Source organism: Myotis yumanensis, unplaced genomic scaffold, assembly GCF_028538775.1.
Source record: "Myotis yumanensis isolate MYYU_CA2020_CCGP unplaced genomic scaffold, mMyoYum1.0.hap1 SCAF_7, whole genome shotgun sequence".
NCBI lineage: Eukaryota > Metazoa > Chordata > Mammalia > Chiroptera > Vespertilionidae > Myotis > Myotis yumanensis.
In genome coordinates, this window is record NW_027223758.1 from 68,847,672 (window position 1) to 68,860,490 (window position 12,819).

General features: G+C 53.6%; 2 protein-coding genes across 5 annotated transcripts in view; one reads left to right on the top strand and one right to left on the bottom strand.

The window, feature by feature from the left end:
* ZNF335 (zinc finger protein 335) overlaps window positions 1–2,446 on the top strand; it is a 20,008-nt gene extending 17,562 nt beyond the window's left edge. For all 3 annotated transcript variants that reach the window (XM_070420828.1, XM_070420829.1, XM_070420830.1), the window contains exons 21-28: window positions 549–691; window positions 772–926; window positions 1,066–1,169; window positions 1,261–1,338; window positions 1,537–1,620; window positions 1,706–1,771; window positions 1,855–1,936; window positions 2,021–2,446. In XM_070420828.1, coding sequence (XP_070276929.1) covers window positions 549–691; window positions 772–926; window positions 1,066–1,169; window positions 1,261–1,338; window positions 1,537–1,620; window positions 1,706–1,771; window positions 1,855–1,936; window positions 2,021–2,148 — 840 coding nt within the window. In that variant the 3' untranslated portion in view covers window positions 2,149–2,446. The remainder of the gene's footprint in view (window positions 1–548; window positions 692–771; window positions 927–1,065; window positions 1,170–1,260; window positions 1,339–1,536; window positions 1,621–1,705; window positions 1,772–1,854; window positions 1,937–2,020) is intronic.
* On the bottom strand, window positions 1,265–11,114 carry PCIF1 (phosphorylated CTD interacting factor 1). Of its 2 annotated transcripts, XM_070420832.1 has the most exons (15): window positions 10,584–10,726; window positions 10,369–10,493; window positions 9,104–9,241; window positions 8,809–8,939; window positions 8,529–8,683; window positions 7,723–7,870; window positions 7,550–7,633; window positions 7,201–7,300; window positions 6,001–6,163; window positions 5,157–5,329; window positions 4,927–5,013; window positions 4,662–4,846; window positions 3,890–3,983; window positions 3,621–3,796; window positions 1,266–3,535 (listed from the first exon to the last, which is right to left on the bottom strand). In XM_070420832.1, exons 1-15 carry the CDS (start codon window positions 10,705–10,707, stop codon window positions 3,295–3,297), a joined length of 2,124 nt encoding a protein of 707 aa, XP_070276933.1. In that variant the 5' UTR covers window positions 10,708–10,726; the 3' UTR covers window positions 1,266–3,294. The 2 variants fall into 2 exon arrangements, with proteins under 2 accessions (XP_070276932.1, XP_070276933.1); XM_070420831.1 differs by having other exon boundaries at window positions 1,265–3,535; window positions 3,621–3,983; window positions 10,584–11,114.
* Window positions 11,115–12,819: the final 1,705 nt, after the last annotated feature.

A 12,819-nucleotide genomic window follows, 5' to 3' on the forward strand; every position in this document is an offset into this window, starting at 1 on the left:
ACAGTGTCCCCAGAGTGAACGATGCACGTGTCCTGGGGACTTGGGATGCTAGGAGATGTCATGGAGGAGGTGTGCCCCCATGCGTCATGCTTAGGGAAATTCGAGTCATTTAGAATATGGAGGGTGGAGTTCAGGGGACATTCTGGGGCAGGTTCATGATCCAGTTTGGGGGCCTCCCTCCCAGAAATCCCTTCACCCAAGGATTTCGTTTTCAGATCCAACCATACACTGAAGCCTCACACTACCTCAGTGAGGGAGCAGGGCCCAGGGCCCTAGAATGTCAGGGCTGGGAGAAGTGGTCAGAGGTCCCTTCGTCCGTACCTGTACACTAGGGGTAAGCTGAGTCTGAGAGCAGGGACAGGATTTTCACAGTGACCTAATGACAGAGCCTCTGGCTTTCCCCAGGTACACAGCACCAAATCTCAGTCTGGTTTGTACTCTTTATCCAGTTCCTCCCAGATCCACCTCAGAGGATAGGTTCCCTGACCGCTATCTGTGGAAGCTCTGTCTGGACCCAGCTGATGCCCCCTACTCTGCCCCTTCCGCAGGCCCACATGGTGCAGCACTCAAGCCTGCGGCCCCACCAGTGCAGCCAGTGCAGCTTTGCCTCCAAAAACAAGAAGGACCTGCGGCGGCACATGCTGACCCACACCAACGAGAAGCCTTTTTCATGCCACCTCTGCGGGCAGCGGTGAGGCTGGGTAGAGATAGGCTGGGGCTGCTGGGCATGCATGGTAGGGCCACCCCTGAGCCTTCGTCCTTCCCCTGCAGTTTTAACCGGAACGGGCACCTCAAGTTCCACATCCAGCGGCTACATAGTCCTGATGGGAGAAAGGCAGGGACCCCTACTGCCCGGGCCCCAGCTGGGACCCCCACCCAGACCATCATCCTGAACAGTGATGACGAGACACTGGCCACACTGCACAGTGAGCTGCCCCAGGGGACCCAGGGTAGACCAGGGACTTGAGCCACTGCCCTAGAAAGTACCCTTGGGCCATGGTGGGGCCAGGGCATTTCAGACTTCCCGGGAGCCCCTGAGTGGAACATCCTCCCCTCTCTGCCCAGCCGCACTCCAGTCCAGTCATGGGGTCCTGGGCCCAGAGCAGCTACAGCAGGCACTGGGCCAGGAACACATCATCGTGGCCCAGGAGCAGACAGTGACCAATCAGGTGAGAGCCTGCACTGGGGGCCCAGCCTGCAGGTCAAGGGAAGGGGTGGGCACATGGAGAGCTGAGGCTAGAGCTGGCTTGGCTGTGGCAGGAGGAAGCCACTTACATACAAGAGATCACCACAGCAGATGGCCAGACGGTACAGCATCTAGTGACCTCCGACAACCAGGTGAGCTACTGCTGAACACCTCCGCTGTGAGTGCCCCTCGCCAGACCCCACATTGGGGAGAAGCAAGACTTTCCAAACCACCCTTCCCGGGATGAGTGTTTACAACTGCCAGTGGTGTCCCTGGCCCCCCTGCTGTACCATCCTCACTGAGCTCCTGATGAGCAGGGCCCTAGCTCCTGCCTCCTCTCCACCTTTCAGGTACAATACATCATTTCTCAGGACGGAGTTCAGCATCTGCTCCCTCAGGAATATGTTGTGGTCCCAGAGGGTCATCACATCCAGGTAGGCCAGGCCTAGGGTGAAAGTGGGATGTGAGGAGGATGGACAACCTCCTTCTAGGATCACCAGGTTGGCTTCCTCTCTCCAGGTACAGGAGGGCCAGATCACACACATCCAGTACGAACAAGGAGCTCCATTCCTTCAGGAGTCCCAGGTAGGGCCCTTGGGAAACCAGGTGAAGCTGGGGCATGGGTAGAGCTCTTCCAAGGCCACGTCTCATTGGCTTCTCCCCTCCAGATCCAGTATGTGCCTGTGTCCCCAAGCCAGCAGCTCGTCACACAGGCCCAGCTAGAGGCTGCAGCACACTCAGCTGTCACAGGTATGGTGCTGGACCCTGAAGACCATGGGGCCCGGGCCTAGCTTCTGGGGCCTCAGCTCACCATCCTTTCCCCTCCCCTGGCAGCGGTGGCTGATGCTGCCATGGCCCAAGCCCAGGGCCTGTTTGGCACAGAGGAGACAGTGCCCGAACACATCCAACAGCTGCAACACCAGGGCATCGAGTACGACGTCATCACCCTGACCGATGACTAAGCCCCAGGGGCACAACACAGACCATGGATATTGGGGCTAGCCCTGTTGGGGGTGGAGGGAATCCACCAGGACTCACCTCCCTGCTCCACGTAGGATCTCCAGATACTGAGCAGCCAGCATCCTGTCACTCCAAGGGAGCCAGACCTGTGCTGTGGGGGTTGGGGTGGGGCAGCTATGGGCACCAGCCAGGACATGCTGGTTGCCCCAGCCTGCAGGCAGGCTTTGGGAAAGAAATTTATTTTTGTTTGGATGGACCCACTGGCCTTACTCTCAATAAAGGGACCAGAGTCCAGCCCTAGCTGGCTCACTTTGTCCACTTGCTGCTACAGCCTGAAGCAGGCAAGGACTTGGGGAGAAGGAAAGGTGGAGCCTGTTACAGCCACAAGTGGGGACTGAGGTGGAGGCAGCCTATCTGCAGTGCGTCCAGCCTGGCCTCTGTAAGTACAGTGGCCCCACACAGCCCGTGAGGGCCCCCAGCTTCTCCCCCTGGGCCCCGAGGAGCAGCCTGTGATGGCTCTGAGCTATGTTTCCTCCGGAACCTTGACTTGAGTGTAAAACACACCTGGCTGCCCAAATACTGTGGTGGTTCCAAGGCCAGCAGGGGTCTAACTTTCTACCTGGGCATAGCTGCCAGCCCTCAGCTCCCCACATAGATCAGCACAGGCTCAGTTCTGGGAGTTAGGGACTTACCAGATAGATGGTGCAGGGCTCTGGACTCCAGACCTGCTGGGCACGGGCTGAGGCCACCAGGGCCCCAGTTGTGGGGACAGCAGGGTGAGGAGTTAGACCCTGGAGCCCTGGGGTGGGGTGTTAAGGCCCAGGGGTCATGAGGTGAACCTGGACGTACAGAGGTGTGATCCCAGAAGGCTCCAGATTCCTCAGCTTTCTCTGCCCTCAAAACCCTCACTCGTTCTTACTGGAGGGTTTCTATATTTACTTTTACAAATGAAACAAGGTGGCACAGAAGGTGGGGAGAGGTATGGGGCCTATTTACAGGGGACTTGGAGTTTGAGGTGGGAAGTTGGGGCAGGGGGGCAGGGAGGGGGAGCCTTGGCAGAGCCATAATCTTCCTATGTCATTGGCAGCCCAAGAGCCGAGTCCCAGTCCATACTAGCACCCTGGGGCTCCTCCTCCCCGCAAGATGTGTTAGGTGGGGTGGGACTCGCGGCTAGGGCCCTGCTCTCGGCCTGAGTCCCGGTCCTTAGCCTCCGAGGAGGAGGAGGAGGAGGAGGAGGAAGAGCTGGAGCCATGGCTTCGGCCTGACTGCCGGTAGGCGGTGCTCAGCTCCTGCAGCTTCTCGGCAGTTGGCCCCCACTTGGCAAAGCCAGGGTCGTTCTGCAGGAAGAGCACGGCTGTGTTGTGGACCACCTTGTAGTGCATTTCTTCCCTGTGGGCAGAGGCAGCAGCTCATGGTAGGGCTCTGCTGGCCCAATCAACCCAGCCTTCTCCCCCAGCCCTCCCTGGAAACCCACTTCTTGCAGACGTGTTGGGACCCACTGCGGTACTCATGCTCAAAGGCGGGCAGGACCAGCTGGTGGCGTTTGAAGCGGCTCTGCTCCATGCGGGTGAGCGCCGGTGTTGGGGGTTCCCGCCACTCAGGGATGAACACGATGAAGGACAGGGGCTCCGGTGAGCTCTCAAGAAGTTTCTGTGGGAGGTGGCACGGGGTGGATGTCAGCGGCTGCCCTCCAGGTGCTGGCAATCTTGCTTGCCATCCCCCACCCCCGAACAGCATACCCACCTCGAAGTGAGAGACCATGGCATCCATGAGCTCCTCGCAGAATGGAGGGTTGGCCTCAAAGGAACCACTCAGCGGGGAGAAGTCCAGGCAGGGCCTGGGGACAGAGGTGAGCATTCTAAGTCCCAATCCCTCAGCCAGAAACAGGTGCTGCCCCCACACTTAGGCAGCCACATTGAAGAGATGGCCCTGATGAGGCCAGAGGCCAACATTCGTCCTTAATTTGTCCTGGGGCAAGATGTGGCCATATCCATCGAACATCTGAGGACAGAGGCTCAGGTTTGGTGACCCAAGTCCACCAAGCTGATTAGAGGAGGAGCTGGAGCTCAAATCCAGCTCTGACCCCACTGCCACCAGAGCACGCACCACACCCAGGAATTCCCTAGCTGCTGAGCTTTCCTTATTGCTGGCATGGCCCTGTCTTCCTGCTGGAGACATCATCTCCTGTGTTCACCACCACCCCACCCCCACCCCCCCAATTAGTCTGTAAGGCTTCTGAGCTCTGTATCACCATTTCTCTTTCCTCCCAGTATTCCAAATATGGGCTAATTGGCTAAGAAACCCACAGGCTTGGTTGGGGGTAGGGGGTTAATAGGCTCCCAGAGGTTCAGGGATATGTCCAAGGTCACATATCTGGTGTGGTGAAGGCAGGGACTACCCCGAGACTGCCTGACTCCAAAGCATTTAGAAAGCAGCTAACCAAGGTGGGATCTGCACTGTGACTGACAGTTTCCCAGGCCTGGGCAGGAGGGGCCCAGTAGTCCCTGGCTCTCACCCGCGGGAGCCAAAATAGCCATCTGTGTCGGGGAAGGCAGAGCAGTACTGGCGGAAGTAGCAGTTGAGGGGTGAGGCAAAACACTCAAAGCTGACACTGAAGAGTCGGTGGAGGGCCTCGAAGACGTGCACTGGCAGCGATCCCTGCAGGCCTGTCCCCTCGTAGAGGCCCACGCCAAACATCATCTGCAGAGTGGCCACAGTCAGCATCTGGCGCTCAGTCTCCCCGTCCAGAGGAGCCCTCCCCTGCTACCCCAGACCTATACCTGGTACCGTCGGAGCAGACACCAGACTCGGGGCAGGAACTTCTCAAAGGCAGAGTCATCAATGCAGCTATAGCGGTAAAGGAGCCACTGTGGGACAAAGCAGGGGGCTTCAATTGAGCGCAGGTGCCTCCCTTGTCACTGGCCTCTTGCTGAGGACTCTGGGTCAAGAGAGATCCAGCCCTCCCTTCTCCCACCTGTGGAGACCCGCCTCCCCTTCCCCCAGCTCTTACCAGCTTACTGAAGTAGTTGCGGCTGACCTTGACCATCTCTCCCTTATACCGGATGCAGACCACATTATTCTCTATATGCATCTCCACACTAGGCATGGGGGGCGCAGACACAGCTAGCCGTACTGGGTAGCAGTATACCAGGCGGGGCTCCACCTCTGGGGCCTCCACCTCCTCTGTGGACGGGGAGAGCAATGAGGGGCCACCCTGGACAACCTGTTCCAGTGTGCCAGGGGCTGCCCACCCCATCCCAGTGACCAAGGGAGGTACATCCCACCCCACTGAGGAGTAAGTGCAGCTCCGACAGTTCAGTAACAAAGGACACGGCCAGGTGATTAGTAGGGGCAAGCACTGGTGGCCTGTGTCAATGTGCTCTGTACTGTACTGACGACGCAGGCCCCCAGTGTGCCATGCCTTGGGGCCTGGCAGGCAAGCAGGCTCAGATGCCATGCGGAAGTAGAACTGCATCACCCTCATCACAATAGTTACAGTACCTCACTTAGGGGTCTTTGGGGGCCAACCACTTTAAGTTACCACTGAATCCTCACATGATCCTACTGGCCAGGTATCATACCTCAATTTGAGAAAACGGGCTTACAGAGTTGAACGAAGGTCCAACTAACTAGTTAGCCCCTGCCTGTCTCTCTCTCCCACTTCTCATTACTTCCTCGTTTCCTAGAAGAGTGCTGAGAACCCTGGCCAAAGGACACTGCAGGTCATGTCCCAGACCCTGCTGGAGGAATGAGCCACCCCAAACCAGTTATGCCTTGAGGCTGTCTCACTTGTCCCTTCAATCAGGGCCTAGGATAGAGCTGATGGATACGGTCCCTTCCACCTGGCTTCCTACCTGGGATGTTGTTTTCCTTGAGGATAGCAAGGTGCTTCTCTCGGATCCGTTTGACATAATCCAGGGAGATGTGGTAGATCTTACTGCAGATGCCTTCCACAGAGTCCTTGGCCGCGGCCGAGACGTGGGGGCCACACTGTTTGCGCAGATGTTCCAGGCGATCCTGGAGGAGACAGGGCTCTAGTGAGCTGGCAGGCAGGGGAGGGCTGCTGGATTGCAGCCGTCCTCATTTAGAAACAGGCTCTGCTACTTTATTAGCTGTGTCATTAGGTCTCGGAATCTTATGTCTCACTGTTAAGGGTACATGAAATACTTACCTAGCAAGGCAGTTGGACTATTAAATATGGTCATTCCTGTTAAGGGCTTAACAAGCCCCTGGCATATAGCAAGTGTCCAATAAATGCCATAATTTAATGTTGGGGTTACACTGTGCCAGATCCCATGCTACTTGGTAGGGAAACGGACAACTGGGCATAGTCCCTGTTTACAAAGCATTTGTAGTCTATTGGGGAGAAAGAACATTATAAAATGGGATCCTTCCTTGATTATTGTAGATTTGAAATTTGAGCTTTTAATAACTTGCAAGAATAATTGTGGGCATTTGTAATTTTGCTGAGTCACATGTGAAAGTCGGATGAGTGAAAATGAGTCACTCTGGCTACTGAGCACACACCTACCTTTGTCAATCTCTACGTGTCAAGTACACAGTTACTATCGTGAAGTGCGAAACCTTGTCTCTTGTGAAAAATAGTCCTGAAAAGAGAGCCCATTGCTAGTGCTGATGGAGAATTAAAGAAGAGATGGGTTTGGGCCAGGAAAAAAAAATGTTTTGGACACATTAAAGTAGGGAGTTGAATTGAATCTTGTGGTAGCTCTTAAATATATGAACACACACATCCAAGAAAAGACCGTTTGTCAGTCTGTTTCCAAAAGATGTCAATTGTTCATTAAGTTGTAAAGGCAGCCACTGATGGTAGCCAAGCACAGAATTCCATTAAGAATCTTAATGGAAATGTTCTTTGGGAGAAAGCCAGGAGCCTAGACAAACATTTCCATTCACATGAGTTTGGGGACTGATGAGTGTCAAAGGTCTGCTGAGCAGGTTGCTGTGAGGCCCTGCCCAGCCTGGGCAGGCAGAGTGGGCTTCTGGGAGGAAGTGGCCACAGAGCCTTTCCACTGACCTTACCCAGGGCCACTCACCATGTAGTCCTCCTTGGAGGCTGAGTGGTCCTTCCGCAGCCAGCTGAAGGTGTCCTCCACGTTCCACTTGACCACCTTCCTGCTGTCAGGGGATGCACTCCTGCCAGGGGGCACGTGGGGGACCAGCAGTTAAGGGTCTGCTCCAACCTCCTTACTCCTCTCATCCCACTTCCACCGGCATTCAGCCATCAACTCCTGGACTTACATCACAGCCTTTCTTTTGCCTTTAGGAGCTAACCCCACTTCTGCCACCAAAAGCAATGACAGCGCTGTTGAGTGAAAGCCAATGGCCTGTGAAACCAGCCCCCCATCACAGACCCATCCTGCTGGGGGCAGGGGAGAGCCAAACCTGGACTCGATGAGCCGCCTGGCCGCCTCTGCGTATTTAAAAAGCAGGCGCTTGGCTTCCTCCCGGAACTTGATTCGGGATAACCTAGATTAGAGAGTGGACAAGTTAGAGCCCTTCTATACAGAACTGGGCACAAACTAAATAGCCCTGGGTCATCAGCTGTGGGGCTATACCTGATGGGAATGTCATTCATGATTTCACGAAACATGGAAGGCGACACAACTGGCTCACAGTTGCTTGGCAACATGGGGTCAGAGCCTTTGTCCACGACCTTGCGTTCCAGCATCCAGCGGTTGAAAGATTCCCGAGGGGGCTCAATGCCTGCAGAACAGGAAGACTGATGATGGTCTGAATTCAGGAGGCATTGTGTGGGCATTGGAGGTGCAACAGGAAATAAGACATGACTGTTATTACTGTCAGGGGCTTCCATTCTAAGCAACATCTGACAATCACTAGTTTTTTAAAGTATGTTAATAAGTGTTACATAAGGTAAGAAAGTGGAGGGGGGTTCTATATTTCAGCAAACTTAGGCAGATTTATTTACTAATTAAAACTACCATTTATTGCGCACTTTCCATTCCACTTACTCCTTACAGTAATCCTGTGAGGTACAGTTACTCTTTTTTATGTGCTTTTACGGATCATAAAAAGGCTCTGAACAGTGCCTGGCAAATAGTAAGCATTCTGCAAGTGTTAATAATTGTTTCTTGCTTTGTTACTGACCTCAGCCACCCTTTATGTAGGCACTGTTATTGTCCCTATCTTACAGATGATGGAACCCAAGTGCAGAGAGGCTAAGTGATGAGCCCAAGCTCACAGAACCAGCACTTAGTGGAATGGACTCCAACAGGTCTGTCCCCCTACAGCGCATGCTCTCGACCACTGGGCTCGAGTGCCATCCCCAAGCCCAACTGGCCAACCCCTGCTCCTGCTAAGGGTGGATGAAAACAAAGGAGGCCGTGGCCCAGGAGACAGCTACCTTCTCGCTGCTGGCACAGCTCCCGGTAGTGCTGCCGAAGCTTCAGGATGAGCTGGGAGCGGAGCAGCTCCACCTCAGGATGCGGGGGCAGCACCTCTGAAGGGCCCCGGTGCTTGATGACAGCATTGGTCTGGATATCTAGATCCCAGTACACCCTTGGGGGATGGAGAGGAGCAATGAGGAAAGTAGAGAAAAGGGAGGAAGGGCACCCTGCCGTCACCCCAATCTCAGTCCCAGGCACCAACAATGGGTGCCCTCAAGCCAATCAACAAGGACTCACTCAGTGGGTCGGAGGAGAGCTGCCTGCTGTTTATCTTCAGGGGATGTTCCCCAAATCTTCAGTGTTGGGGTTCCTGGGATGCTGGGGGAACTGGGCACCGATGGACCTGTGGGTGTCACAGGGATTTCGATCTGGAGCAAAAGAGTCAAAGGCATCAAGTTAGAAGAGTTGGCTGATGGCTCCAGCGCTGTATACACTGGGGAGCTGTGCACTGGGCTCCCCTCCTGACTAACCTGACAGGCCCAGCCCTTGCAGGGAACCTGCTAGCTGCCTACCAGGAAGCTGAGACACTCACCTTGGGCTTCTTCACACCATTGCCGCTTGGCTGCTCTTCTGAGAGCTGCCGCTTTCGGGACTTGTTCTCAGCTGGAGGGGTTTCCACCAAGCTTGAGTCTTGGGGCAGTGGGGTCGCATTCAGCCCCAAAGGGTCCGACTGGAGGAGGGAGACCAGCAGAGTTGCAACCAGAGCCAGCAGCTTAGGAGTCCCAGTACTGCGGAATCCTGATGGCCCCCCACCCCCTGCTCCTACTCCTCAGAGAAGAACAGGGGGCTGGGATGCAGAACACTGGGTACTACTCCTGCCTGCTACTTGCAACTGTGTGACCTTGGGAGTTACTTCCCTTCCTAATTCCCTCACCTTCAAAATGGCCATGATACCTCACCACTGAGATGATGATTAAACAAGTCAATGAATATGACCAGCTTAATGTGACATCTGGCATGAGGTCAGCACTCAATGTGTTAGTTTTTTCCTTAAGAACCAAAATGAAAGTCAGGAATGAAGAGAAAATTCAAGAGATGCTTGTTTTTTAAAAAGCAAGGCCCTGTGGTGGAACTCCTTTGGTGACAGAATATGAAAGTGATGGTGGGCAGTGGGGCCCTGAAATCACACCAGGTACAAATCCTGCTCTGCCTCTTACTGGCTGTGAGGTCCTGAGCCAGTCATTTCGCCTCTCAGCCTCAATGTCTTCATCTGCAAAATGGGAATGCCAACTGGCTTGACTGTTTCCAAGAAAAGAAAGGCTGCCCAAACTGACAGATTCAGAAGCCCGTGCTCCCACCAGACTGCCCGTGCCTCCCTTACCACAATGACATCGAAGTTCCTAGAATGCACATGCCCTCCCCTTACCACTTTCCCTTAACCAGTCTTCTCATCTTAACCACTAATTCAGAGAAGCATTCAGAAAACCCCACCCCACCCCCAGACCCAGTCAGGATCCCTGATGTACCCTAACATCCTCCTTCACAAAAGTGCCACGTTGTAATCCTACTAGTCCCCTCCAGTAGATCCCTGAGTTCAAAGGCAGGACCATGTCTATCTTGTTCACCCAGCATCCCAAGCACAGTGCCCAACATGTAGTACAAGTTCAGTATCACACACTATTCTAGTCAGCTGTTTATATGCCAGTTTCCCTATATGAGTCTAGGTTCCATGAGATGGGACTGTTTTGTTGTCATTGTACCCCCAGAACTAAGCACATAATAGTGTTCAGGGTACATTTGGGGAAGATCCAGATGCCAGAGGCTGCTGTGAGACCCCTACCCGAGGCTGGAACTTACAATAACGTCATGCTGGCCCAGCACAGGCATCTCCCATAGAGACTGGTTGGTGAATCTGTTAAAGTAGTAGGGCCGGTTCTCCCTCCTGCTCCAGCACTTCTCCCAGCCCGCATGTACCAGCTCCTCTGCAAACAAGTATGGAACCCAGCCTGGGTCAGGGCTCCTCCTGGGGCACCCTCTGACCCCGCCACCCTGCCACTGCCCCTTGCCAGTACCTGGGAGGTCCTGCACCAGGCGGATGGGCTTTGGAGAAGAGGGCTGGCTCTGATTGGAGGTGCCCGGGGAGTGACTCAGCAAGGATGCTTCCTCCCGGGGGCTGCCGTGGTTCTCATTGGCCATCTCAGCACCCACACCGGACCTGCCACACAGAGGACCAAAGGGTGTCAGGGCCATCAGGGCATGGAGGTCACTTCCACCCACCACCCAGCAATTACAACCTAGAGGGCCCCAGTGACCTCCTGCAGATGTGGAGATCAATCCCGTCCCGTCCTGGAGGGCCAGCATGGTGCCCTAGGAGCCCTGGAATCTAGGCTGCAGTTTCCTCAACTGTAAAATGGGGTACTCCTATTGCTCCTTTCACCTGACATATGCTTTCTCCAACTGTCTGCCTGCCTTGCCCCTAGGTTCTCATCCTCCAGGAAGCCTTCCTTGACTCTTCCCTCCCCAAGCAAGGCAGTCAGAGCCCCTCCTCAGGGCTATAAACATCTACATTGTAGCACTCAGAGCCTGTGGTCTATGAGCTGGGTTTTCCTCCCCATTAAACTGTCACAGCTCCCAGGACTGGGAATTGGGTCCAGTTTAGCGCTCTCCAGAGTGCTCAGCAGGGTACCTGCACCCCGCAGGAGGTCTATTTATTCTGAAAATATTTACAAAGCAGCAAGTGACAAGACAGAACAGGGTCTATCTTTGAGAAGCTGTTCCCACAAGAAGGAACTGTAACTCCTCTTTCCGCTCCTATCCAGTAAAATCTAATTGGCACAAAGCACAGCCCAGGAAGGGATATGACATCTAAATAGATGCTTCATTTTACACTACAGGGTGGGAAGCAGGAAGAAATCTGTTGCTAAAGACCCAGTGGAACCAAGAAGGAATATTGAATTCAGTCCTTCATAATCTCCAGGTGAAATTTTATTTCAATACCAGGAAGGAGGTCAGCTCCTTCAGATGTGTATTATCTACTAACCCCACCCAAAATACACCCAATACATGTCTTGATGAACAAGTAGTTCCCAACCTGGCCATTAGACTCCTAGATGGCCAACTGTGACCAGACTGGTGATCCTCATGGTGTTTTCAATATGTCACAATACCCCAAAGAAATCAAACATACCCACCAAAAGACCACAAAGGCACATTTAAACATCAGTTATCTTTGCTTGCTGAAATTTTATCAATTCACTGTGGTCACACTGATTATCTCATGCTGATCAGAAGCTCTGATTGGCTGTTGACAACATCATAGGAATCATTGGGACATTGATTTTATTGTACACTCAGTCGTAGACATCTTTTGTTAATTTGGAAAGGGAAAAGTAAATGGTTGTTTCATTGGTACAGTTTGGCAAATAAAAATGCAGGAAGCAAAAGGACATCCATACAACAAAAAGGGGCCATGATAACAAAAAGGTTTGGAATCACTGACCAAGGGGAGAAAAAGCTGTAGTTGCCTTGGTTCTCTGTGGAAGAGGGGTTCCTGGTGCCTTGGGGCTGAGCCCACAGGTCTCAAGGCTGAACGAGTTCCCTCTTTTTCTCACCCTCCAAGGTCTGCAATACTAGCATGAGAGGATTTTCTTCTCCGGCCGGATGGACCCCGAGTCACAGGGTCCCACAGAGGCAGGGAAGAGGCCTGCAGAAAGGCTCAGCACGTGGGTGGGCTGGTCAGCAGTGGAGTGAACGGGGGCCCAGGGAATTCCTTGCATCAGCAACTGCAGAGCAAATAGAAGAAAAGAGTCACAGACCTGTAAACACTGCAGAGCAGGGACAACAACAAGATGGGCAAATTGGAAGCCTCCAGGACAGGGTAGGACACACTGTGGGAGAGCTGGGGACTCGGGGAATAAAAACGGTACTTCTCAAGCTTTCCAGCCTAACAGGTTAGACATGCAGTCTATAGTCGCATAGAGCTCCGTGTTGATGAGGGCCCTGGGCCTAATTTAATGTTCCACTGTCACTGTCTTAAAATTTTTAATAAATTTTTAACAAGGGGCCCACATTTTCATTTTGCACACTGGACCCTTCAAATAAATTTGAAGGGCAAATAAAAGTATCCTGCCAACTAAAGTATCCCTAAGACGCCCTAACCAGTTTGGCTCAGTGGATAGAGCGTCGGCCTGTGGACTTAAGGGTCCCAGGTTCGATTCCGATCAAGGGCATGTACCTTGGTTGCAGGCACATCCCCAATAGGGGGTATGCAGGAGGCAGCTGGTCGATGTTTCTCTCTCATCAATGTTT